Source organism: Opisthocomus hoazin, chromosome 7 (assembly GCF_030867145.1).
Source record: "Opisthocomus hoazin isolate bOpiHoa1 chromosome 7, bOpiHoa1.hap1, whole genome shotgun sequence".
NCBI lineage: Eukaryota > Metazoa > Chordata > Aves > Opisthocomiformes > Opisthocomidae > Opisthocomus > Opisthocomus hoazin.
Window position 1 is genome coordinate 1,045,307 of NC_134420.1, and position 26,410 is coordinate 1,071,716.

Sequence of the window (26,410 nt, forward strand, 5' to 3'; positions counted from 1 at the left end):
GGACTCCTGTACTCTGTGCTTGCTTCCATTGCGCGTGCTCAGACCACAGTGGACACCTTGAGTCCACAAGAGATCTGCTAAGGTGCAAAGGTGCAGGGACAGGTAGTGCAGGTCAAAGCTGCCTGTGACCCCTTCCAGGGGCACATGGATGGGACACAAATTGGTCCACTCCTTCTTAGTGGTAGAGTTGGGTCCATTTAGGGGAAATGCTAAACAGGAAAATAGACAGTATCTGTAGACATCCAGGTAGAGGCTAATGACAAGGATATATATGTGTTTCAGGAAATAGAAGAGGACAAAAAGCGAGCTGAGCAGGAAGGAATGGCTGTTACCTCCAGGAGACCCAAGCAAGATGGACTCACTATTACCATCACCAAGGCTCACAACGTAAGTGCTGCCTCTCCATCACCAGTGGCCAGCTCTCGCTCCAGTCCTGCCTCAGCAAAGTCACGTTTCTGAAAGAGAGAGCCTCCACAGCAAAGCTTTTTCAGGCATGGGGCAGAGCACCTAAGCCCTCGCAAAAGGCTGTAACAGCTCTGCAGAGATGTGTGCTCAAAGTGGTTTTAACTGCTCAACGCAGATTTCCAGCCAGGCCCAGGCACCTGTACCCCAGCACACAGAATTAACAGACGAATGAATGAATGTGTGAACAGGCATGCTTGGCCCTGCATGGGTCCCAGGTGTGAACTTTGCAGCAAATACGTAGGCAGAACGTGTCAGGGGTATGTGTGTCGCTGGACGCAGCAGGAATGCCTCTGAGGATGACTGTAGGCTGGGAAAAGTCACATGGTCTCCTTAGGCTTTATGAGTGATTAAAGCAAGTCGCCCTTGGTTGCTTTGGGGCTTCCCACAACTGGGGCAAATGCTGCAGATCCCAGGCTTCCCTCCTAACTGGACCAAATCTGTGTCTGACAAGCCCCATCCACCCCTCCTGGCAGTGTGGGATTTGGTAAACCAGCCGGCCAGCCCTGCTGTCACCCCTGGGTGAAGTCCTCTGCCAGCGTGAGCGCAGAGCTCGCTGAGCCAGCCCACCCTTCTTCCATGCAGTTGGCACTCCTGGGCTGCTAGATCCAGGCTAGTGCTTTGCTCCCTTCTCAACCACGTCCCGGCCCTTGCTTTTCTCCAAAGGTGCGCTGTTGCACACATTTTTCTCTCATACAGGACCTGAAAGATGCAATTACCCAGACTGAACACTATGGACAAGATAGCCCAGCCCTCTCGATGGTGAGCACCACCCTCAGGAGCCATCCACTTGGCTTCCAAGGCCATCTCCATCAGGACTTAGGCTTTCCTGATCTAACTCAGAGTGCTGCAAAAAGAGATGAGGATGACATTTGTTTCCTATAACTCTGGCATTTTAGTCTGAAATGTCAGATTTGTAAGTGCAAAGGATTTTCCAGACCCGCCGTAGTTGTGGGTTTTGCTGCTGAGCACACAACGAGCCCCTTGTTCCCTAGGAATGTCACGGCACCGTGCCGGGCACAGAAAGCTTCCTCGGGGCAAGGCCTGCCTTTCTGTAGCTGGCCTCCCTGCTCGCGTGCAGGTGTGTTTGGGGAAGGGAATCGCACCAGTGAGCCAAGTGGCCTGGATTTGCTAATGGAAGTGATTCCTTTTCCAGGACAAAAGGATCGTGAGCGAGAAATGGGTGAGCCCCTGTCCTACAAGCCCTGGGTTCGGCATTGGCAGTGAGGAGGAGGAGGAAGAGGAGGCAGATCACATGTTCACATTCAGGATGGGGAAGAGGATGCAGCTGGCTGTTACCATGGACAACAAAGCCAAGGTGAGCAGGGAAGAGGATTCTTCTTACACTGCAGCCTCTTAACTTACAAAAAGGCTTCTGTTCTGCCTCTCACGTGCACTTTCTGCTCAGCATCTCCCCTGGTGTCTCGTCTCCAAAGGGAACAGTTCCCTTCCCGCTCCTTTTCTCTCGTTTCTCAATCCTTCAGCACAGCTGCAGTCTGCATCTCCAGTTGCACACACTTTCCTCCCCATGTCTGATTCACAAGAATCAGCCCCCAGAACTTGCTAAACGTCCCAGCAGCTCCATCCAGCCATGTGCAGCCAGTTCCCTTTCTGAGAGATCAGTCACCTCATTGCCCCCCTGGGCCACCGGCGGCTTTGTTAAACTGTGTCGCTGTGCCTGAAAAGGGGATGGAAAGAAGTGGGAGCTTGGAAGGACTGAGCTACATGACTCCTCAGCTATTCCCAGGGAGGCAGTGATGTTTGGTGGTAAAAACAGCATCATTTCACCCTGTTACTGTATTCCAGAAAGTCCTAAATGCAGAAGAAATAACAGAGTGACATGAGTATCTGTTGCAGCTGCCAATGTGACAGGCAGAAAATGTGACCCACTATTTGCAGACTTAATTAAAAATCGTGCGAAACAGCAAAAGTAATTGGGAATGGTACTTCATTTTCTAAATCCCAAAGCATCCCCTCCCGGGCGCTACCCCATCCCTCCTGGAGTCTGTGCATCCAGATATAATGATCAAAGGATCCCATGGCAGCGTCGGCATGTCGGGAGTTATTTGCCAGGAAGGGTTTGATAAAACTTTGGCAGTTAGTGTTGGCAGCACGTCCAAGGAAGTACGTGCCTGTATGAGCTTCACATTCTGATTTTCTTCCCTCGGAGTGTATCTCAGGGGACTGATCTTGTTCTCGCTGGAGTTGGTGAGTTTGGCCACAGAGATAAACAGGAACAAGGATCAGAAGTGCCACCTTCTTTGGAAAAATGTAGCATCTGCGTGCACAGTTGCACCTGTATGGGGTCTGAGGGAAGCTTAGTGAGTCTCTGGAGGGAGATTATTGCTGCAGGTGATATTTCTTGCTGTTGAATATGTTCCAAAAGAATAAAAGAGGCAATCTTATCTATTCATTGATTAAGACTAAGGAGACACCAGTGAGACAAGGGGAGACACAACACCCAGGTGAGCACAGACCCTTTGTGCTGACCGTGCCGGTACGAAGGAGACAGAGAGCCTCAGCTGGCCCTGCGCCTTGCTGAGACATCGGGGCAGACGAGGTCAGCCCCTGTCTCCATCACGGCAGCGCTGGGAAAAGGAAACGGTGGCAGCAAATGGGGCTCCCCTGGGTCCCCTTTTAGGCACAGCAATGTGCTTGGCCCTCAAAATGAGAGCGGGCTTTTCTGAGCTGAGGTCCAAGCCAAAGAGATTCCCCAGGGTAATGAAGCAAAACCCCGCCCTTCCTGCTACCCTGGTGCTTTGGGGTAGAAGTGCTGAAAACCTTGGCTGTAAACAAAAGGCAGAGAGCCATTTCTCCCTCTGAGGCAGCTTGGAAATATTTTTCTGATTTTGTGCCTTGAATGCCTTTTCATTTCTCTTTCTCCGTGACCTAGTTACCCTTGCTTTCCATGAAGAAACAGGCCACAATTTCTGTGCCATTATAAAGTCATTACATGTTACCTTGAAGGAACTGAATCATTTAGGAAATAATGCACCTTTCAGAATGATTTTTCAGGAGAACGGGACTGAGGCCTCTCATTTCCTTTGTTCCAGATAAATTACCGGTAGCGCGAACATCCCCTTCAGATGAAATCTCATTCCAGCACAAACAAACCACCTCCTGATGTAAGGGGAAATATTCTATTTTTTCTTAGAATAGAGGGTACATAGAAATCTAACCATCCTCATTACCGACTGAACTTTACCAATGAAATACTTGAGAGTCTCCTCCAAGGTTTCTCATGGCTATGTAGCTCTGCATGGGGGGCTTATATTTGAAGCAATTACATTCGCAGAGCGAGTGGTTCTCGCAGACAGGCTGTGTCCCCTGGAGCCGTTTCCATAATCTATAGCTCAGAATTCAGGTCCTAGATGGGGATTTGTATTAGCACAAAGCACTGGCAGCTGAATCACATTGCTGCCTTCAACTGTGTGCCAGAGTTTATCAGCATGGCCAATTAATAGACCTCTGAGATTTTTCTGCTGGAAATGCAAACCTCTGTGGAAACTTCCCTTAAGTTCCCTGTTGTATGCTATATAGGAATTTGCTTGCATTAAGCACCTTTCACAGGCCTTAGCAGCCCTCCAAGGTCTGCCGAGTGTTGGTGTAAAGCACAAGCCGGCAGCCTGACTTGATGACAGAGGATAACTGATTTACTGGTGAATGTTCCAGTGGCATCAGTCCAGAACCTTCCTTTAGTTACTTTAAATATAGTTCTCAAAATGGATGAGTAGGAAGAGCATGGGGCTGTAATGGGTGAGAGGGGAAAATTATTAGGAGTTTGGACAAGATTGTATTTGATACCATGTGAAGTGCAAGCTTATTTCTATGATTTTGTCTGGCTGCAGCTAAACAGCCGGTGCCAGAGTCTCGGCTCTCCTGCAGGCAGTGAGTGGGGTGGGACAGGCCCGGTGGAGGGGAAGAGGTGGCTCTGGCAGGCACTGCCGGCTGTTCGGGCCCTGCTCGCTGTTCCCGTTGGCTCTGCATGGACCCTTTCCTCATCTGACATCCCTCACTTTGGGAGCTAGGCCATCGAGGGCCAGGATTTCCCAGCGTGGGACAAGCAATCTAGGAAATCACTGATATTCTTAAAATAATAAAGACGTGAAAGGAGGCACTTGTCAGCAAATTAAGCAGAATGTGCCTTCAGGCATTGCATCTTAGCCAGAAGCAATATGGGGACCAAGGGAGGGAGGGAGGGAGAGAGGATATTACCCAGAAAAGCTGGTGGTCTCCCAGCCTGTATGTGTCTAGCTTTCACAGCTCTGCTAAGTAGATATTTCCTGTATCAGCCTCTGAGTCTTCCTTGCCATCTGCTCAATAAACTACAGGGTTTAATGGCTTTGCCAACGCGCCAGCCTTCCCACTGTGGCTTTTAACATCTCATGGCCCAAGGAAGGTGTCACCTCCATGTAAATCCAGTAGTGTACTTCCAGGCTTCCGTCCTGATCATGGTATTTGGGTACGAGGTCCTTTGCATTGATTTTCAGGTAGCAGCTTTGCTGTCGCTTGTGCTCAGGGCCCATGTCGCTCCTCAGAAAGGACTTTCTGAGACAGTAAGGGATGAAGCCATCTTCCAAACATACCCAGCCAGTGCTGGGCCTCCCTGGCAGGAGTTATTTCCGACCATGTTATTTGTCTAAAGAACAGGCCGTCACCACATAAAGACTGGAGAGCTCTAGGAAACAGCTTTTGACTTAAGCTAGAATTAATGTTTGATGTCCAAGTTATGGATTAAGAGCTTGCTATTACCCTGCTAAGCCATCACTGGGCTTACTTTCTCAATTAAAAAAAAAATGAAGTAGCATGCTAAACACCTTGTATTGGTGCTCCGTTTAGGGCAGAGCAAGCCCAGCTCCCCAGTTCATCAACTAACCTCAGCAGTACAAGCTAGGATTACTGTACCTGCCTGCTCAGGGCTTAAAGGAGAGCAGATGTATTGCCTTGAATGTCCCAGGAAACTCAGGATTATTCCTGGAGCAAAGATATTTCCTGGGAATAACAACCATTGAAGAACAAAGCGATGCACAGCTTCAGCACCAAAGTATTTACCAGGCTTGAGCGATTCAGTGGTTCCAAAGCAAAGCCAGACCATATTTTCAGCCCCCAAGTCATGCTGCAAATAGAGCAGGGAGACAGGACAGCAAGCAGTTATGCTGCAAGGAATAATGTGTCCGGCTGCCTTCAGAGGATGTCAGCAGATTTCAGCTCTTCCCCAAATATATTGCAGTTGTGCAGAACTGGATCCTGATCAGGAGGGTCTAAATCGATTCATTCCTGTGATTCCCAAGAGCTTTGCTCTTACAATGGGAGAACACCGTCCTTTGTGGGGACTGTTTGCATGTTGAGGAAAGCAGTCCTTGCCTGGGCTGCAGAGTTCCTTGGTGGCAGCCGGCAGCCTCCTCAGCTGGAGGTTTCCTGCCAAGGAGGCAGATGCTGGGGAAAAGAAAGAGATTCTTTCATAGAAAATTGCTTTACAGATTGCCTTGGGCGATTGCCCAGATTGCTTTAGCGAGCCCTCCTCCCCAAAAGACGGGAGCGAGGAACAGGTTTTTAGAAGAGGAGATGCTAGTGTGGAGAGAGAAAGAAGAGAGGTGCAGTCTTGTAGACACCAGTTCCAAAACAGGGAGACTCTATTTGTCCCTGCTGTGACTCCACTGACACTTCTGGCGTTGAGTCACAGACTCATGATGTGTACGGGGACTCAAAAAATTGCTAAGCACTCTTCTTCTATGTCTCCAGGCATAAGAAAGAGTTTAGTTTTCCCTATAAAGGGGAACTGTGAAGTACACACAATGATGCTTATCACTTCATCCTTCCTAGTTGTGGGAGAAAGTTTAAATAGGAAGGCTCAGGTTTTCAGAGCAGCTGACGAGGTTTGGTTTTCACAACCTTTTCTTCGCAATGGGAAGTGTTTGTTCATATATCTGGAAGACATATGATTCCATTAGCATAGCTTCACAAGCTACTGTATAAGAGGTGTCCATTTACATAGTCTTTAATGGAAGAGTTAAATAAAACTGCATTTTCCTGTATTTATTGCAAGGTAAGAGCACAGGCATGGCCTGTTAGTGCTGATACACAGCAGCTTTCCAAAATGACCATGTTAATACTGTATTTCTGAGCTACTAGATCATCTCAGCACAACTGCCAACATGAGTGAGACCAGAGGATACTCTTGTGGCTGCAGACATTGCCCCATGAACCCAGAGGGCATGGCAGGAGAGATTTGAAGCTTCAAATTATCCAGCCCAGCTCTGTGGTCTGAAAGACAAGACCAAGATAGTCTGTGCACAAGGTTAATCTTTCTTCCACCCATGTCCATTAATGGTGATTTGCACTTACAACAGAAAAACCACATTGGTTTCTTCAGCTGCAAGCAGGAATCCTATGCTGACAATTCCAATTCCAGTCTCCAGCTTCAGTGAAATTTAGGAATGAAATATATGAATCATAGAACATAAACAGGATTTGAAAGACTCTTTTCATTTTAAAACATCCTGTGTTTGTATTGGCTAATAGTTCTGGCAATGGAAATATGTTACCTCTGGACAAGATGTGATTCAGTCATTCAGAAGCAGGTGCCACTTAAAAGCCAAGACCTAAGTGCTTGTGAGCTTGTTGGCTGACTGATCCTGAATTCTGGTCTCTACTACCCAGTTCTAGTTGTATAAAAGCCAGAGCTGCAGAAAACAAGCAAAATTACTAAATTCGTACTTGCACGTTAAATCCATTACTTGCATACGTTTGCACACGTGCATGTGTGCATGTGCACACATATACAGATGTAAAGTCTAAGTAAGTTTTACTTCACAGGTGAAGCAGGCTACAGACTTGGGCTCAATAATAGAATCGTAAAATAGCTGAAGTAGGATAGGACCTCTGGAGGTTGTCTGGTCTGATCTCCTGCTAAAAAGTTATCTTCAACGTTATCTCAGGTTGCTCAGGGCTGAGTCCAATCAAATTCTGAAAATCTGCAGTGATGGAGATTTGACAGCCTCTTCGGGCCCCCATTTTCAAGTGTTTGACTACCACCATTGTGAGGTTTTCTCCCTTACTTGCAGTTGTACTTCGCCTCATGGCAGGTTGTGTCTGTTGCCTCTTGCCCTTCAACTATGTACCTCTGAGAGGGGTCAGGCTCTGTTCTCTTCATAACACCTTGTCAGACGGAGAAATACTGCAATTAGGCCCCCTCTTTGCCTTGTCTTCTCTCTCCAGACTTAGCAAATGCAGCCTCACCGTGTGCATCCTATGCTCCAGCCCTGTAACCATCTTGGTGATCCTCCACTAGACTCTTTTCATCTTTTCTACACTACTTTCATCTTGCAGTGAGGGGAAACTGGACACAATATTTCAAACACAGCCCAAACAGAGGGAAATAATCACTTCTCTCAACCCGATGGCTATCCTGGTGCTAATGGAACCCAGTGAGCAACTAGCCTTCCTCGCTGTTCCCTTACGGTCAAGTTGTTGCCCGCCAGGCTCCCAAAGTACTTCTGCAGAGCTGCTCCCAGCCAGCTGGGCCCCTGCCTGCGGTGATGCATGGGATTCTTCGGGGTTCTTCTGCCCCAGGTGCAGGACTTCTCATTGGTTTTTGTTGACCCTCCTCCACCTTGCCAAGATCCCTCTGAATGACTGTACCATCCTCCGGCGTATCAGCTCGGTGTCACCCATGGCCTTGATGAAGGTGTAGTCTGTCCTGTTATCCGGATCACTGAAGATGCTAAGCAGTAGGAAGCAGCCTCACAGCAATATCAGCCTACACCCTCAGCACCCTTGGATGAAGCCCACCTAGTCCCACCTTCTTACTTGATTTAAATGGTCCATAACTGAATCTTCCAGGATGCTGAGGGAGCGAAGCATTTCTCTGACTCTGCTACTAGGTTAGAGACTTGGGAGGTGGAGAGCAGACCTTGTCAGTAAAAGACCAAAGCAAAGAAGGCACAGAGTAACCAGTCTTCTCCACGCCCTCTGTCACTAAGCTGCCCACCCCGTTCAGCAGCAGGCCGACAGCTTTCTCCGACTTTCTTTGCTGTGAATGTATCTGCAGAAGTCCTCCTTGCTGACCTTCACATCTCTCACTTGTTTCAATTCCAGGTGAGCTTTGGCTTTCCTAACTCCATCCCTGCATGACCACATCCTGCTCCCATAATCTTTCTTGAAAGCCTGTCCCTTTCCTCCGCCCACGCACTCCCTTTTTGCATTTAAGTTCAGCCAGGAGCAACCTGCTCAGCCAAGCTGGCCACTTTCCACACCTGCTCATTTTCTTGTACAACAGGAAGTCCTTACTTATCTTCTTGTGCCTTGTCTATGGAAATCAGTCAGGCCTCCTGGGCCCCTTTCCCCTGCAATACAGCTTCCTGCAGGATCCTGCTGCCAGTTCCCTGAGCAATTCAACATCTGCTCTCCTGAAGCCCATGGTCTCGAGTCTGCTGCTTGCCTTCTGTCCGGCTCTCAGGCTCCTAAAATCCACTGGCTTCTGGTTGCTGCTGCCAAAGCTGCCATTGACCTTCACATCTTCAACCAGTTCTGACGTTATTTTAGGAATCAGGCAGTCACTTAATAAGCTGCAGTAATGCAATCACTTGTAATGTTGTGACTGCAATGGGATGTGTAATTAAGGACAGTATAGCATGCCCTATTCGTGGAGGGGGAGTAAAGCTAGAATTTCAGGGCAGTTTAGATACTGGTTTGAACTTTCTGGCTCTGCCCGGTCTCTGATAAAATCATACCCTTCTCAAGACAGATACGTAGGCTAAAACCTTTAAAACAGCTCACAGAGTTTACAGGTATGGGGACTTTTCCAGGACATATATCCTGGCTGCAGGTAAAAGTACACCTGAATGTCTGGCTATGGTAGATGCCAAGATGGTTGTACTCCATATTTAAATGATTGCCTGTTCTCTTGACTGTCAGATTTTGCTCTCTCAGGAAAAAGATCTTGACGTCTCTAGGGATGGCTCACAGATGCTGGTCCTCAGCAGCAGTCAAAGTAGGAGGCTGCATTGACACAAAAATAGAGAACAACATGGAAAGTACTAGAATGGCATTGAACAGATTGGCAGCAGATCCTTGCTTTGAAGGCAACATGTGGCTTCACTTATTTCAAGACAAGCAGAAATAGCAAGGGTCCTACTAAGAGCAGCAAAACTTGTTAGGAGCTACGGCTGAAACCTAAAACCAGAGCTGTGCGTACTCAAGGGAATGTACAGAAAGGTTCCCACCATGTCCACACAGCTCTGGCAACCAGTCGCAGCGCAGGGACCCACTGCTCCTCTCGCATGCATCAGGCCAACTCAAGAACTGTCTCTGCTGAGACAGCAAAATTACACAGAAGTGAAAGAAAAATAAACAAGAGACTGAAGGTCTGATGCTGGAAATACTCCAGTACCTCCTATAACATTTATCATGTGTTAGGAAGCTCAGTGACTGGACAGGCGATAAAAACGTTCTTGCTGACAGAGGCTGTCCACAGCAAGGCTCCCTCCATGCTAACATCTGCACGTCTGGCAGAGCCGAGTGAAGATGAAGCTAGTGTAAGACATCTTGCTATCATATGTCATGGCAAATTCACTGATGCCTGCAAGGCTTCCATATGAATCAGAGGTCAGTGTGTGCTGTTTGTTTTTGAAACCAGGTTCGTAGCAACAAAGAGTTCCCAAGTTTCACTGAAGTTTGCTTGGAGATTTTGAGCTCCTTTGAAATCAAGACTCCAGTATGTGTGGAAGTCCAGGGAAAAAAACAGAGGAAAATATAGCTTTCTTTAGAGAGGGAAGCTTCTGAGGTTTGTTCATCCCAGGTAGAGTCGAGCCGAGGAATCACACAGATGAAGAGAAAAGAAAAAGATCAGAAATAAAGATGGAGACGACTTATTAAGTCTCTCATTTCCTTGTAAGGCAAAAAAAAAAAAGGCGCATGATGGAACTGAAAGATGATACTTTTAAATGAGAAAAAGTATGTATTTTTGTACAAAAGATGTGCTCATTTTGAGAAAGTGATGGCTGAGGGCACTGGCAGGAGCTCAGCCAGCAACAAAAATAATTAACAAAATAAGAACCAGATGTAAATCCATGCAGTAAAGTCGTGAACTGATACAGACAGCTGGAAATAATATCTGAAAGGGGCAAACTGCCCTTGTTCAAGGAATTTATTGATCAGTTTTCTAAACCATTCCACTGCTGAATATATCATTCCAGAAATATGAACGCACAATGACTACGAAGATGATAGGCTATGAAGTGTTAATACACTTCAGGGTAGTAACTGCTTTGTGGGTAAGGTTGGAGAGAACATCCTACTGTTCCCATTCTCTTTCACCCTCCAGGCTTCTGCTCCAATGTAGCCTCACATTTTATTGGGAGATGTTGTTTGGCGAAAGGAAAACTTCACATTTGTTTCAAAGACACAAATGCAGGATGGGCTCGCCTGTCTAAAATAAAAATGTCAATCAGTGTTCATGCTGCAAAGCATTTGAAGAGGGTAAATCCCAGCCTACCTAAGTTGTGCTCAGTTAAACATGCCCATGTAATATTACATATCCCTGGAAGCAGGGTGGCAGCTTTATAAATGCAGAAGACTGACTATCTGGCTCATGTTTCTGTTCTGCCAGAGCAAAGTCCTTTGCAGCCTGGGAATGGCCACTCTCCTAGGAAGGGCAGTGCACAGGGCTAACGGAGGTGTCGTTAACTCATCCTGTCCTTTCCAGGCCAAGCGGATCGTCAGTGAGAAACGCAACGAGAGCTTCCCTGGCCCAGGCAGAGTGCCAGACCTGAGTGAAGAAGAGACAGACCATTTGGTGGCTTTCCGTCGGGGGAGGAGGATGCAGATTGCCATCACCATGGATAACAAGGAAAAAGTAAGTGCATTGCAAATGACTTGGCTGCAACGTATCATTGGCATCCACTCATTCTGCTGGTATGAGAAGGGCCATGGAGACAGATTAGGAGCTAGCCCAGCAACAGGACATTGGTAGAGACCATATATTAGTAGTGTGGAGCCTATCACCATAAAACTCTCTGACTTCCATCACTGTGAAAGAGGAAAGACTACAACCTTTTCCCTTCTGTGTGATCCTAGCTGGAGCTAGCAGGTTCTTAAATGTACTGGGTCCACAAGAAATATCAGATGCTGTTATGGGAGGGTTGTTGAAGCACTGTCAGACGTGGGGCATGAATCTCACCTCGTCTCTTACCAACTTCTTTTTGGGGCCGTAGAGCAGACTGAGTCAGGAGCGCTGTACTCTTGACTCACTGCATGACTTAACAGAGCTGGGCAATATCTGCTTCTAAACCCACGTCCTGCTGTGCCTGGCCATAATCCACTGGGGGAGCTGGCTGAACTTTGTTAATCTTTGAAATTTATTTCAAATACTTATTTGCAAATACCTTCCTCTTTACACACATGGAGGCATGTGGTATTTTCCTATTTGAGAGTTTGCACAGATAAGTAAGAATGCTTGCAGCAAACAGGGTCAGCAAAGACTATGAAGGAAAACAACACTAAGTGTAACTGCCAAACACACCCAGGAATGCTGGGAGACCTATGCAGCACCCTCTCTGGGACAGGAGCCAGCCATCTGCTAGCTGCCCACGTTAATCTTCAGCTTCTCCTCCTCCCCAGAGTTTACCTAGGCTCTGAAAGCTCATACGCTCCTTTCTCATGGCTGCCAAGCAGTTCTGTGAATGCCATAAGCCTCGAACAGGCTGCCTGATTGAGCTGCTGGTATCTGTCCGTTTGCCAGAGGTTCACGTGGCAGATGTCGCCTGTTTCAGTCTCGGCATCACGAACACACCTAGACACGATGGTAGGATGAGAGTGGCCTGACCGTGCCTGTGCTGTAGCTGTCCTGGAGGCTGTCAAATGGGATTCTGTGATGTGCAGGGCAAGTGTCTCCGCTTCTGCTCTTGCTGGGCTTGTCTAAGTACTTGTCCCTGAGGTCATCAGGACTGGGACTGTGCTAGGAGAGAGCAACAGGAAGAGTGCCTGGATTTTGGCTTCAGATCTTGGGCCCTGTTTTAAGTTCATGGACAGCCCTGGGAAAGGTAATATCTCATATGCTTTTGTTATGGAACATGAAATTTGAGGCTGAGAGTCAATGTCTGTGGTTTTGGCGATGCCTTGCTCATACTGGCCCCAAAGCAGTCAGATTCAGAGTGTGTATGAGAGCAGGCCAGCAGCTGTGCTAGCTTAAGCCATATCTGCCTGCACCTTCTTACATTAACCACTGAAGATCTGACGATTTGAATCACAGGCTGGCAGAGAGGGCGTGAAGTCCCTAATGCCTGGTGGATTTGATTTTGGTGACTCAGCAGAGGTTGGTGTCTTGGGTCTTGCTCCTGTTACTTTCAGCTCCAACTGTGCTGCCATTCATTTAAGCTCATTCATTTAAATTCATTCCCAATGAATGTGATTACCTCCATATAGCAGGGCAAGGAGTTCACATAACTCCGTCAACCCTCCCTTCCTCAATTGTATGTAGCCACAGTGGTCTCCTTCACACAGCTCGGGCTAGAAGGTAATCCTGATAATCCCCAGGAATGCAAACAACCCCGTCCTCCTCAGATACCAAAGTTCATTTAAAGTCTTCCCTTTTTTTTCCCCTTAATCGAAACCCAGTTGCTCCGTTGGCAGAGGGTAGGACTGAAGCTCAGGCACTCTTCTAGCAGCAGCAGGCTGTGAGGGAGACCTACAAGGTGCTGGACAGGAGCCTGCTGGTGCTGACGTCCACAGGGAGAAGGATTGTGCAGAGCCATTTGGTGGCTTCATGCCTTGGCTGAACAAGAGAAGGATCTCTGTCAGGAGCACAGGAAAGCCACAGAGGCTTTGTGTAACTGTAGCTATCGAATAACACGACTGAGGAGCAGTATATGCCCTCAGCATTACTTCAGATGAAAAGAAAATTAGTTTTGCTTGATCATAGAATCATAGAATCATAGAATCATAGACTAGTTTGGGTTGGAAGGGACATTTAAAAGCCATCGAGTCCAACCCCCCTGCAGCAAGCAGGGCCATCTTCAACGGGATCAGATTGCTCAGAGCCCTGTCCAACCTGATCTCGAATGTTTCCAGGGATAGGGCATCTCCATCTCTCTGGGCAACCTGTGCCAATGTCTCACCACTCTCATCGTAAAAAATTTCTTCCTTTTATCTAGTCTACATCTGCCTTCTTTTAGTTTAAAACCATTGTCCCTTGTCCTATTGCAACAGGCCCTGATATAAAGCCTGTCCCCATCTTTCTTATAAGCCCCTTTAAGTACTGGCAGGCTGCAATAAGGTCTCCCCAGGCTGAGCAGCCCCAGCTCTCTCAGCTTTTCCTCACAGCAGAGGGGTTCCAGCCCTCCGATCATTGCTGTGGCCTCCTCTGGCCCCTCTCCAACAGGTCTGTGACTTTCCTGTGCTGAGGGCTCCAGAGCTGGACACAGGACTCCCAGGGGGGTCTCACCAGAGTGGAGCAGAGGGCCAGGATCCCCTCGCTCACTCTGCTGCCCACGCTGCTTTTGATCACCTGGTCTTCTGGCTGGACAGACAGCCTGGCTCAACAGCAGTCTTGGACTGACATCGCTGCCAAGACCCATTTAGCAATAGCATCATGCTTCTTGCTGGCACAGAAAAAGTGTCCCCTGCTTTCTGTGACTGCACTTGAAGCATACCACCCCCAGCCCCCTGGAAGCTCACAGAGAGCAGAAGGGGAGCTTGCTGCTCCCTGGAAGGCCGGGTGCTTTCAGGGCCCACGTGCTCTCCCAGCCTGCACAGGAGGCAGGCAGCAAGCACAGGGGTTGCCACGGAGCACAACTCCCATGGCTGGGAAATGGAGGGGCCAGAAGAATGTACTAATGAGCTTATTTTAAAACGAGCTTTCATGGGAGTATTTGTTGCTGTTCTTCGGATTCCTCTTATAATTGAAAAAAGATATAAAAGTGTTTGAAACTCTAGGTTCCAATTCCTATTACCAGCTGGACATGTTTCAGAGTCCAGCTATGCTCAGGAGATTTCCTTGTTCCCACTGAATTCCCTAGACCGATCAGGCCCCATCCCACCCCTAGTGAGTGAAGATATCTTCATATTACTATTGTATTTGTGTAACTTCAGACAACAGCCAGAACAGCCAGGACAAAAACCAGCTCTCGGCACGCAGGCACCTCACAACATGACTCAAAGGATGTGGCTGTAAGAGAGTTAAATGGCTGGATTTCACGGTCACCTCTGCAAGCTACTGTCTTCCATCTGCACTTGGTCAACCTTTTCCCAGCATCAGTGACAGAAGCAGATGGGGCCTGAAGTGACGGGTCACATCACTGGCATCTCGCACGTCATGCCAGCTTGGGCTTGTGGAGTCAAGAGAGATTTGGTGTGGCCCACCCTGTCACTTCAGCTGTTCCTAAGCTGCCTTAGGGATTAGTGTTTCAAACAAGTGCTGGTTTTTCTGGTAGTTATAGTGCTTGAAAAATTGAAACCAGGCAAGTCTGTCTCACATGCTGTGCCTCAGAGCGATGTGTTTCTCCAAGAGGCACTGGAAGGCTGCAGTGCAGAGAGCAGATCAGAGTTAGCAATGCAAAAATGTATAAAACGTCTATGAAATTATTTTATCCTGCAGAACTCAGTGTGTGTCACAGGGATGTTGAATAGAGCAGTTCATTTTGGAAATGGAGGCCGAATCCTGCCAGCGCTGTTGGGATCACAGCACCCACAAGCCCTGGCAGCCCTGGGCTTCAGTTCCCCCCACGTGAACGGGGTTGTAGCATGCCTCAGCCATTCCAGCCGCGGTGACAACAAGCACGTGAGCAATGCCCAGTGGCTCAGCGCTGCGTCGCTTCGGGAGAGCTGGTAAACAGGGCCACCTGCCCTGGTGGGCTCTGCAACCCAAAGCCACCCCAGCACTGCAGACGAGCTGGGACCTGCCCAGTGAGGGCTGTGCACTGGCAGCAGACTCAGTGCCGCAGTCAGGTGTTTGCAGCAGCAGCCAGCAGCACAGCATCAGGGAAAGAGCCCAAGACCAGGGAAGCCTGCAGTTAGCCCTCCCCTCCTGTACTCACCAGCCCCCAAGTTAGGGGCGTCCTCTGCCAGGAACAGCACCTTTGTGCTTGACAGGCTTTTTCTTGCCTGAATTCTAGTATTTTCTTTTTTCCTGAGTCCATCTAAACTTTATCCCCCACGGTATCTCTAGGAAGGAGCTGCAATGTTAAGTGACATGCTGTGTTGAAACACTCCTCCCTTCTTTTTCTTCTTTTTCTTCAAACTTGTTACCTCCATTTGCTGTTTCTGCGCCATGGGAAGCAGTGCACAGATCATCCCCGGTTCAGTTTCCCAAAGCACAAATGATTTTATCAACCCCTTTCACATCTCCCTTCAGCCATCTCTTCTGCAGGCTTAAGAGCGTGACCCTATTTAGACATGTCTGGTGAGGAAGTGGTTCAATATTTTTGATCACTTTCATTGGCCTCATTTGTGCCTTTTTTTATTTTTACTGTGTTCTTTTAACACAAGAGGGCCAGAACTGTACATGGTATACAAGCTGCGGGGTCTTGTGGATGTACTCAATGACATAACGATGTTTCTGCCTTGTTCTCTATTCTTCTCCTAACAACTTTGCATTTTCTTTGCTTTTTTCCTAAATAATTGAGCTGTCATTTTCAGAGAACTCGTCACAATAACACCAAAATTTCATTCCTGAGTGTTAACTATAGTTCAGGCTTCATTACTGTGTGTGTATGTATAAGAAGGGGCATTTTTCTCCCCGTGAGTTATTTTGTATTATTGATATTGAATTTCATCCGTAATTTTATGATGCAGGCATTCAATGTCAAGAGATCTTTTGCAGCTCTTTCCTGGCAAATTACATTCTTTGCCCCGGATGATTTAGTATCATCAGCAAACTGTCATCTCTCTGTTCAGCTCCTTTTCCAGACCATTTATGAGCATGTTGAGCAGCACACGTTCCAGTCGCACACCCCTGCTAATCTTCTACCATGGAAACTGGCGTTTTCTTGACACTTTTTGTTTTCTATCCTTTAATTAGTTGTTAATCCAAAAGAGAAACTTCGTTTTCATCCCCAAAGTGATCAGCTACCGGGAGAGCCTGATGGGGTATCAGTGTTGTCTGCTGGGTAGCTGTGTGTTAGGACCTGAGCTGAGACCCCAATTTGAGGATTAGCTTTCAGCCTCCCTGATTACCCCAGCAGGGTCCATCCTGCGGGGTTTTCCCCTCACCCCCCAGCTGGTTCCCTGCTCACTCTGGGTTGTTTGTGTTCTCCCTCCCACAGAGGCCTGTGGTGCCTAGGAGAGAGGATCACATCCGTCACTCCCCCTTCGGCAACATCCCATAGCCTGACCACTGTCAAATTTGCCTCCACCTCTCTGCACTTGTCAAATTTATCCTATTAAAACATTTGTTGGGCATCCTCGTTATCTCGCATTTTCCTCCATTTTTATTCTTGATGAAATCCAATGAAAAGAAAAAAAAAAAAGAATAAAATAAAGGACTCCCATTCTTGCTGCCCTTGGTGCTTCTAGCTAGCACCACTTTGTCAGTGCCAGGCCGCATCGCAGCTGGCAGTGCACAGCTGTGGCAGCGGCTGACGAAGAGGAAATGCAAAATAAAAAAGCTGTTCTCATGATTTTCTTTTCTGAAAGAGCCCCAGTGCCTTATATTACTCTGCCATCTTGAAGCCTGTGTTTTCCTACCCAGTGAAAGACTCTCACTCTCTGTTAGCTCAGAGGGCTGGGGGGACCAAATTGTCCTGTCTCCTTGCAGAATAAATTAGCCTGAGCACATCGCTCTACTGGTGCGACTTCATGGCCTCCAGTGCCGCTGCTGGCTTGGAGATGCCACACCTGGGACCTTTCCTCCCACCTCTGACTGCCACTAAATCTGCATCAGGGCTCTCCCTGCAAGCGGGGCCAGGGATAATGCCTGATGTTTAGGACTAGTTTTCCTAAAAAGCCACTCCATGCTCTGGCAGGGTTTCAGGATCATTAATACATTAGAGCTTCGGCAGCCCAGAACCAGTGGAGCACAACGGTTAATTAGCAAGTTGCAAATCATCGTTTAAATGGACAGTTGATAGGGCTTCAGGGCTTTTAAATTGTCCTTTTATTAACAGAGTTTCCCAGGATGGTGTATCAGAAGTGACTGTTTGCAATCAGGAGACACAAAAGCTGCTTGCAGGGACTTACACGGATGAGTCTGACTCCCGTGCTGGCATGGGAGAGGAACCAAACCTGTGGCAGGAGAAACACTTGCTTTTACGTTGCAGATGGGAGGGGAAGATAGGCAGAAAGGGTGGCTGAAAAGTCTTTAGCTCCCTTCAGGCAGCACAATTAATGATTTTTCATAAGAGTTAGAAAAAAATACCCTCTCATGTACTAGTTTCAAAAATCCTGCCTAGTGGGGGCTCTGAGCGCTGGAAAACCAGCTCTAAGCTCTTACAAAAATCTCCTCGTGCAGAAGAAATGCCAGTTCTTGTGCCAACACGTGCCTGGAGAAGTCGGTACCGGAAGGTTAATTTAACACATCTGTTGGCATTTATTTTTAAAATATGAAGACAGTGAAGTAGCCCAGAGACGTCAAAGGCCGTCAAAGCTTTTGGTATGGAGAACTGTTAGCATAAAAATGCTTAACATGGCTGGACAATGGCATCAGCATCACCACCCTTGCACATTAACGTTAGCTGGGTATGTGTGCGTCGCGAGGCCAGACAAACCCAGAGTCAGAAAGCATCTGGGATCCCAGGGCTGTATCCTGGTTAGGAGCAGGCTCTGCCTGCCCCCACCCTGACCATTCTGTAGCTGAGAAATTGAGAAATCCGTGCATAAATCTCAGGGTAAGCAAACGTAATCTTCTCTGTCTACTTCGGGTATTTTGCTCCCTCCTCACATCTCTTCCCCTGCTGTGCAGGAACAGTTAAACTATGAGATGATAATGTCATTGTCATATTTCATAATTTTGGGGGCGGAGAGGAGGAAGGAGGAGAAAAACATGTTTTGCTTCCCCATGGCCTGGGTGTGTCATAACAGGCTAACAGCAGATCTGGGGCAGCACGGAGCAAATGTGAAAATCTTCTCCTAAGCCCCTGCAAAGCAAAGCTAACCGTGTTTTCTTAACTGCACAGTTCAGACCTGCTTTCCTGGCTGAAAAGAACCGGATTTTTTTGGTCCTCTCTATTTTCCACAGTGCCCTTTGAGAAGCAAAAATAGAAGCAGTCTAAGGAAACAGGCAGCCTGGCTCTGACCAAGAGATGCAGAAGGATGGAGAGTGGCACAGTGTCCCTGTGACAGAGCGATTTGTGGTGGGCGCTGAGGAGCTGGTGCTCCAAATGGGACAGCCTCCGGGTCGCAGGCCCAGCGCTGGCCAGCCACGCAGGAGCTGCGTCTTCTCCCGCGTCTGGCGAGCTGCAGCGCGGTCCCTCAGCCGGGCCGTCCCAGCACATCTCCTGGGCGCAGGCTCGCTCTTTGCTCGGCAGAGGCAGGGCTGAAGTCAAGCTGTGCTGGGCTGCAGACAGGCAGCGGCACACGGCTCCCCCCCGTTACGCACACCCTGGCTCAGTGCTCCAGCTGTGCGGATGCTCTGGCTTTCCGGTTCCTGTCTTCTGGGACACAATCAGGCGTTGTAAAGGGTCCAAACCGAATCATTCTTTGCATGAGCTTACGTGAGAAATATGTAGACTCAGATGAAACAATAAGCACGCCCATGGAGCTCCCTGCCTCAGTTTCCTCATCAATTATGAGCTGTCTTTGGCATTTCCAAGGCAATCAGTGCTCCTTCTCTCCTGTCTCTCCTCCCACACAAGGTTTCCTCCAGGGATGGAGAGGCTCCAGCTCTTCTGCAGCAGCTGGCCCCTTTGTACTCTTTCTGAAATGGTGAGTTTCTTTTACAGCTGCTTTAAAGCCTAAACATCCATCTGCACCTTGCTCCCCAGCCAGTCTCCTCAGATAAGCAAAGTTTCCAGGTTTCTGCTCTTTTAATCTCTCTGTAAGTGCAAGGTCTCGGTTTGGGGCTGCAGAGACTCGTTAGATCCGTCACTACTGCATTCTTCAAATGGGGCTGGACAAGCAGCAGACTTTGAGCCTGGAGGGAGCATATTTGGTTACACACATTTTCACAGCAACCTTTTCAAATAAATACCCAGTATCCTCTTTCACCACGTCCTGGCCTGTTTTGCAGCAGGACAGGGTACGGGGAGGGCTGGCTTCTCCGGGCACAGACCCCTCTGCATTTTTTCCCAAATCTTTGCGGAGAAATCCTGGAATGAAATAGCTAATGTCTATTCTCCTTCCCCTCTACACTGCCCTAGTGAGGCCTCATCTGGAGTACTGTGTCCAGTTCTGGGCTCCCCAGTTCAAGAAAGATGAAGAGCTACTGGAGAGAGTCCAGCCGAGGGCTACGAGGATGATGAGGGGACTGGAACATCTCCCCTACGAGGAGAGGCTGAGGGAGCTGGGCTTGTTCAGCCTGGAGAAGAGAAGGCTGAGAGGGGACCTTATAAATGCTTACAAATATCTGCAGGGTGGGTGTCAGGAGGATGGGGCCAAGCTCTTTTCAGTGGTGCCCAGTGCCAGGACAAGGGGTAATGGGCTCAAACTGAGGCACAGGAAGTTCCGTCTGAAGATGAGGAAGAACTTCTTCCCTCTGAGGGTGACGGAGCCCTGGCCCAGGCTGCCCAGGGAGGTTGTGGAGTCTCCTTCTCTGGAGATATTCAAGACCCGCCTGGACAAGGTCCTGTGCAGCCTGCTGTAGGTGACCCTGCTTCAGCAGGAGGGTTGGACTAGATGACCCACAGAGGTCCCTTCCAACCCCTACTATTCTGTGATTCTGTGATTCCTCATTATTTCCAAGGATCTGTTTACACAAGATTCTGCCTGTACCGGAGCAACACCAGCTTCACACCAGTCAGACCAGTGAATCTGTCATGCACTGAGTGCAACGTCCATGAGCACTGGCTGTATGGTCGCAATTCCCACCCCCCTCAGATGCAGCACATGTGGACAAATCCCCCCAGAGACTGCCCCCAGCTCGCTCCCTGCACAATCCCACTGGGTAGGTGGGAACAGGCTGCAGCGGGGATGAGTTGCCTTAGGAGGCTGGGCAGAGCCTGCACGTATGAGACTGGTACCCCGAATTTCCCGCATCCAGCCCTGTAATGCTGGGCTAAACCTGGGGCTGGCAAGTGACTGGGATAAAAGTCCTGTTTCTGGCCTGGGCTGGACCTCACGGCACCAACACTTTCTCGAACGGCTGACCTGGCAGTTTGTGCTGCGACTTTGCTCTTTGTGTTTCACTTTTGCTTGGCGGTGCGAAACAGCGGCACGATAATCTCAGCCCCACACACTCCCCGGCCCTGCAGCGGGTCAGCAGCGAGGGGAATTTGGGGATGTTTGGCTCCACTGGGCATGAGGGGGCCCGCTGGGCCGCAGCACGCAGGGACCTCTGCGCTCGTGGCAGCCCCAAAGCTGCCGTGTATGGTTACAAATTGGGGGGAGGCAGCCGTGATAAATGCTGTGCCGCTTGGCAGCCGCTCTGCTGCAAATCACGTGCGGTGGCAGCGTCCCGGTGGGAGTGGGAGCTGCTGGTGGGGATGTGCAGCCACCCCGGGGCACAGCCCCGAGCGGGCACCAGCCCCCTGCCCTGAGGGGCTCGGCAGTGTGACGGGCAAGGCGAGCAGCCCTCGTGGTGGCACCCCAACAACGCTATCTAACCCAGGCAGAAAGCCTTTCTTTTAAGAGATTGATGCTGTGCAGGCTACTTTGCTCAGACCCTCTGTGACCCTCCCTGGCCTCTGACATGGCTGTGTCTGTATTGTCAGTCCCAGCAGGGCCAGAGAACTGCCTGGCCCGTGGCATGTCTCACGCTTAGTGTCTTGTTCATTAAGACAGAGGGGCTAATTTTCACCTCCTGCCAGGCAGGGGGGTATCAACACTAGAGCAGAGCTTGCCAGTCTGGTGGCAGCATGGAGAAACCAAGTGGAAGCAGGGATGGACTCTAGTAGAAGGGCACTGTGTCTGACAGGGACAAAAATCACTCTCAACTTTACCATGCTGGCTTTTGGCTGCATCTGAGACGGACTCCCAGCTCTCGTGCAATTGAATTGTAAGCTGGGTCTTTGGCCCAAATCTGAAGAAGCACCTGAAACTCGGTCTGCCTTGGAAAGAAGTGGGAGCATACAGGAGACCTCTCTGCCTCCAACCTGGGAGGAGGAGGGACCTGTGGGAAAGCATCCCTTTTTCTTGCTTTTCCTCATACATCTGCTACTTCTTTTTTTCCACATCAGTTTGATTCAGGGCCCTAGAAACCAGTCTTTCCTCTTTCACTGACCTTTTCTGGGCAGTTCTCACATGTGCTGGTGGGCACAGGGTCAGGCACTGACTCCCTTGCCAGCAGTGCTTGCTTAATCCTTGAATTAGCTCCTGTGTCTGTGCCCTTGCAGGCAGAGGAGAGGCGAACAGCAGAGAAGAGGAGATCAGACAGTGACAGAGGCCCAGAAAGCGAGCACGGACGGAAGGTGAGTGGCACCCCGTGTCCCTTTGGGGGGACCGTTGTCTTGGAGGAGGAAACCAGTAGAATGTGCCTCTCCATCAGCAGGAGTTGCCTCAGTCCTGCAGGAAGCAGCAGCATGCCCTGATGTGGTCCCCACTGTTCATCCCTCTTCTCACCCAAAGCTTTGCTGAGCAACTAACACACCTGAAGCAAAGCAGCGCTGGAAAGAGGTGACAGGGGACATGCCCTTCACACCTTGTGGTGGCTGCTTAAGTCCCTAGCACAGCAGCAGGGATGTTAGGAAGGGTACCGTGCTCACCCATGTGGCAGCACAGCCCTAGCTGGGTTCTCTCCCAAAACCATTTGCTTGTGGGTTGAAAGGCTCAGGCCATCAATTCAGCAGAAGCTGAGTAGGATGGAGGTAAATTAAAGCACAGGCCTTCCCACTAACTGGTTAATGCAAACCCTGGAGGACATGCTGGCTCCCCCGAGCTTGCAGATGCTCTTAATTAATGGAGCACAAATTGACTAGCCCCACCCCAATGCAATTCATTAAAAGGACACAGATGGGCTCTTAAACGTTAATTCCAGCTGAGCCCCCCAGAGCACAGAAGGGGAGCATGCTAACCTTGTGGTCCAGCTAACCACAGCCATGCTGCAGCTGGGGTGAGCTGCTGGTCAGGGACCAGCTCCCGCTGCCAGCCACCTCAGCATCTGCCTCGAGAGAGCAATGGGTGCCAGACTCACTCTTTCCCTCACTTTTGGCTTCCCCTTTGCTAAGGGTCAAGGTAATGGTGCCGGGTACTTCGCTTCTCCTCCAGCTCTGGAGGCTGAACTCTGCTCTCACTAGCTGTGTGCTGCTCAGCTCTCGCATGCTTCTCCTCTACGGGCACACCAGGATCCATCGTGGCTGGACCCACTGTCCCTTGCCATGCCAAGGGGCTGGAAGCTGTGGGGAGCATCTCCATGCCTGTGCCCCATCCCAGGGACCAGTGCTTGCCCTTGTTTTGCCTTGGTGTGCCTTGCCTTTCTGCAGACCTCCTCTCTCCCGTCTTGGGGATGCAGTCCCCCAGCTCCTGCCAGCTAACGAGTGGAGGAGCAATTACTGCTACCCCATCTCTGGCCCACGCAGGTGGGTCTCCTTGGTAACAGGGCTTTCAGTCACTCCTTCCCCGCTGCTCTGCTTTTATCAGCAGTGCAACGCTGAGGAGTTAGTTCCTGTTTGGGGAAGGGGTGAGGGTGGCTGGCATGGAAGGGCACGTGTATGGAGTGATGAATTATCCCCTGGTAATTAGGACCCCAGGACTCAGCTCTGCACTAAGCTATTTGCTGCGTAGTGTTACTTGACAACACACCATGGCCAGTTGGCTCCTGTTTCCACCACATCCGTTAACCTGGCAGCTGCATTACCCCCCTGCTCCTCACATGTTCCATCAGCTCTGATCTGTCTTTTCATTAAGCTTTAAATTTTCGAAGCCCTTAGCTAGCCTATCATGAGGAGGAGTGATAAACCAAGAGGCTGAAAGCAGTGAAGGTGAAGAGACCCTTTGCTCTGAGAATGCTGCTCTTGTCATCGCAGTACCACATGCCCTGGGCATGGGGTCAGCCCCAGCCTTGTGACTGGGCTCCTGCAGATGCCTGGTGGTCACAGAAGGCTGCCTGCCTTCTTGACCCTGTCAGTCTGAAGGAATTCACAGGCAAAATGTGGATTGAGGTGTCCCAAAGTCTTCAGCTGGGTGGGATTCATCAGCCTGGCGCATCTTCTAGGAGAGTTCAACCTTTCAGACTCTGCTGGGAGATGTTGCAAGTGCTCCAGGAACTAATGACGTAGGTAAACCTTAGCAAAGTGCCTCTTCCAGGAAAAAAAGAGAATGTTTGGTTTTATAACCTTAAGGTGAGCAAGAACACAGCAGGTGAAAGCCACTGTCTAATCTATACATGCAGTTAAAGTGACTGCAAGTACAAATGGGGCAAATAAATCCCGTGGCTATTTGCATGCAGAATTACAGGGGTGTGCTTTAAAAGTTTGTAATCAGGTACTGAATATCTAGAATGAAAAACTAAGTCTTATGGTAGCTGCTTCATGGATCGGGAGGTTAGACATCGCTACAAGAACCAAAGAAACATTGTGGTTCAGGTTAGGGAAACAGCAGTGAAGCCCCGTCTCATTGTGGCAACAGGAGTGTATCGAGATGGCAAAATCCAGGGGGTTAGGTGGAAGTGATTTTAATCCTTCAAAATGTAATGCTGCTCGTGTAGTCTGGGTGAAGTGGAACAACTTTTCAGAAATATCTTGCCACAAATTCTCATTGTCATTGTTGAATATACCTGGGAGGGAGGAGTTGCTGCTTCTGATATCACTATGGATTTACAATGTCACAAGCCATGTAACTTCCTCCTGCCTCAGTTTCCCTTTCTGTAAAGTCAACCAATGCTGGGACCAGTATTTTTAGGCTATGGGTAAAGCAGAGCCCTTCTGTGTGCACATCACTCTTCTGAGAGAAGCTGACCTTGCTCTGAGTTGTTTTCAAATGTTACTGAGCATTTCTGGTGGTGACAGTACCAAGTACGCTAAACGCAGCTGTTTCAGACATTTTGATGAACAAGAAGCTCTTTGCCTCCACTAGGATGGTGGGAAGTCAGTGCAGAAGAGCCCTGGAGACCTGAGTTTCCCCATGACTGGACGGGAGCGCTCAGAGTACATACGCTGGAAGAGGGAGCGAGATCAGATTGACCTGGAGCGACTGGCACGTCACAAGAACGCGAAGGGCGAGTGGCGACGGGCTTGGGATGTGGAGAAGTCTGAGCACATGTAGGTCCTCTGCTCTCCTGGGCTGGTTTGTCTGCAGCAGGCCATCTAAAGCCAGTGATGAGATCTTGTGCAGATATTTATTGCTGATCAAATCCCATGCTGTCACATGCCTCTCCCTGACCAAATCTACATTTCTGTCTCTTCCTGACCGTGGTTGTCCGTGGGACCAGGTATCAGAGTGATTCTTGTATTTTCTTTCTGACGTGAGGTCTCCCACCCTGATAGGAGGCATTGTGTGCTGACAAAGATTGCCTGCCTTTGGTCCCACCAGGACGTGGACTGTGGGAGGGAGAGGAGCATGAATGACTGCTCAGTCTATATTTGGAGGGTCCTCTCCGTCTCCACATGGACAAGTCCAATGGCAGGAGGGTGCAGGTGCTGTTCTAAAAACAGGGATGGACAAACTCCCATTGCTAGTCCACAAGTTTTCTCACTGCCTTGCTTGTTTCTACTTTTCAGTCACAGGACAGGCCAACATGCCTAAATCCTCCACACCTCATCTGCTGAGCCCGTTCAGGCGCTGCGGTGGGAGGGGATGCCTTCACAAGGCTGCCTGCATGATCTGGGGGAAATGCTGGGGACAGCGATGTGGGAGAGCTCCTAACGGGGTCTGACACTTCCCTGCTTTAAACACTCTCTCTCTGACTGTGCTTGTCCAGCTGGGTCACACCAGCTAGAAAGTTTTGGAGGGTGACATAGCACCTGCAGCAAGATGGGGTTTTGATAGGGTGTGGTGTTAGGGGATTTCACCTGGGTTTGCTGATAAAAGAGCTTGTACGTGGCAGATAGAGGGGACAATCTTCTGGCTGAGGAATGGGACCGAATACATAAATTTTCAGTCACTGAGACCCCAGTAATTAGAGGTGAATTGACTTAAGTGGGTGCTGAGTGTTGCTGGCAAGACAGCTCCAAGTCCTACTCTTCTCCTGTATATCAGTTTTTAAGAAAAAGCCATAGTGCAGGACAAGCAGGATTAGAAACCAACCAAACGAGTCTGATCCACAGATCTAATCTGAGATGACAAGTCCTGAAGCTACTTCAGATTGTGTTCAGAAGCTTGGGAGGCTGCGTTTGAGCTTTGTACAGCTACACCACAGGCATCTGTAGGCTTCATGGATGTTCACAGAATTAAATATATATATATATATATATGGGTACTGATGTAAAGGTTTTAAAGGTTCTCCTTTGGGGTAGAATTGCCTCACAGCCTCATTCCTCCTGGTCAGTGCATGCAGTTTCAGCTCCTGCTGATAAACCTGCACATATTTGCCAGTGAGTAGGTGCAGAAGGGCCGAAGGCTGGAGCCTGCGTTGTCTCGAGGTCCCCTGCCCACGCCTTTGCATACTGGAGGAGAACGGTCAGGTCTGACAATGCCTGTTTTTAACCTGCAGGTTTGAAGAGGACTTTGTTAAGGATGGGGAGCCAGCCTTGGATAATCCCAGCAATAAGAAAGGTTGGCAAGGGACACCTAGACTCTGTCCTGACGCTAGCGAATGCTGATCGTGCGAATCCCAGTGCTGCGGCAGCTGTCATGGCTGTCAGTTGTGAAACTCTGCTTTCCTGGGCAAATGCCTCTGAGCGCAGTGTTGGGGTCTCAGCCCTCAGGGGATGGGATTTGAGTGTCTGGGTACTAGTGCTTTTTACCCTCCCAGGGAGAGCAGTGGCTT

At 49.3% G+C, this 26,410-nt stretch overlaps 1 protein-coding gene across 1 annotated transcript in view; it reads left to right on the forward strand.

Annotated features, from left to right (window-relative positions):
• Nucleotides 1-26,410, forward strand: part of CCDC9B (coiled-coil domain containing 9B) — a 52,255-nt gene that overhangs the window by 6,695 nt on the left and 19,150 nt on the right. The window contains exons 3-8 of the mRNA XM_075427340.1: nt 283-387; nt 1,619-1,780; nt 11,168-11,317; nt 21,882-21,956; nt 24,559-24,743; nt 26,135-26,196. Coding sequence (XP_075283455.1) covers nt 283-387; nt 1,619-1,780; nt 11,168-11,317; nt 21,882-21,956; nt 24,559-24,743; nt 26,135-26,196 — 739 coding nt within the window. The remainder of the gene's footprint in view (nt 1-282; nt 388-1,618; nt 1,781-11,167; nt 11,318-21,881; nt 21,957-24,558; nt 24,744-26,134; nt 26,197-26,410) is intronic.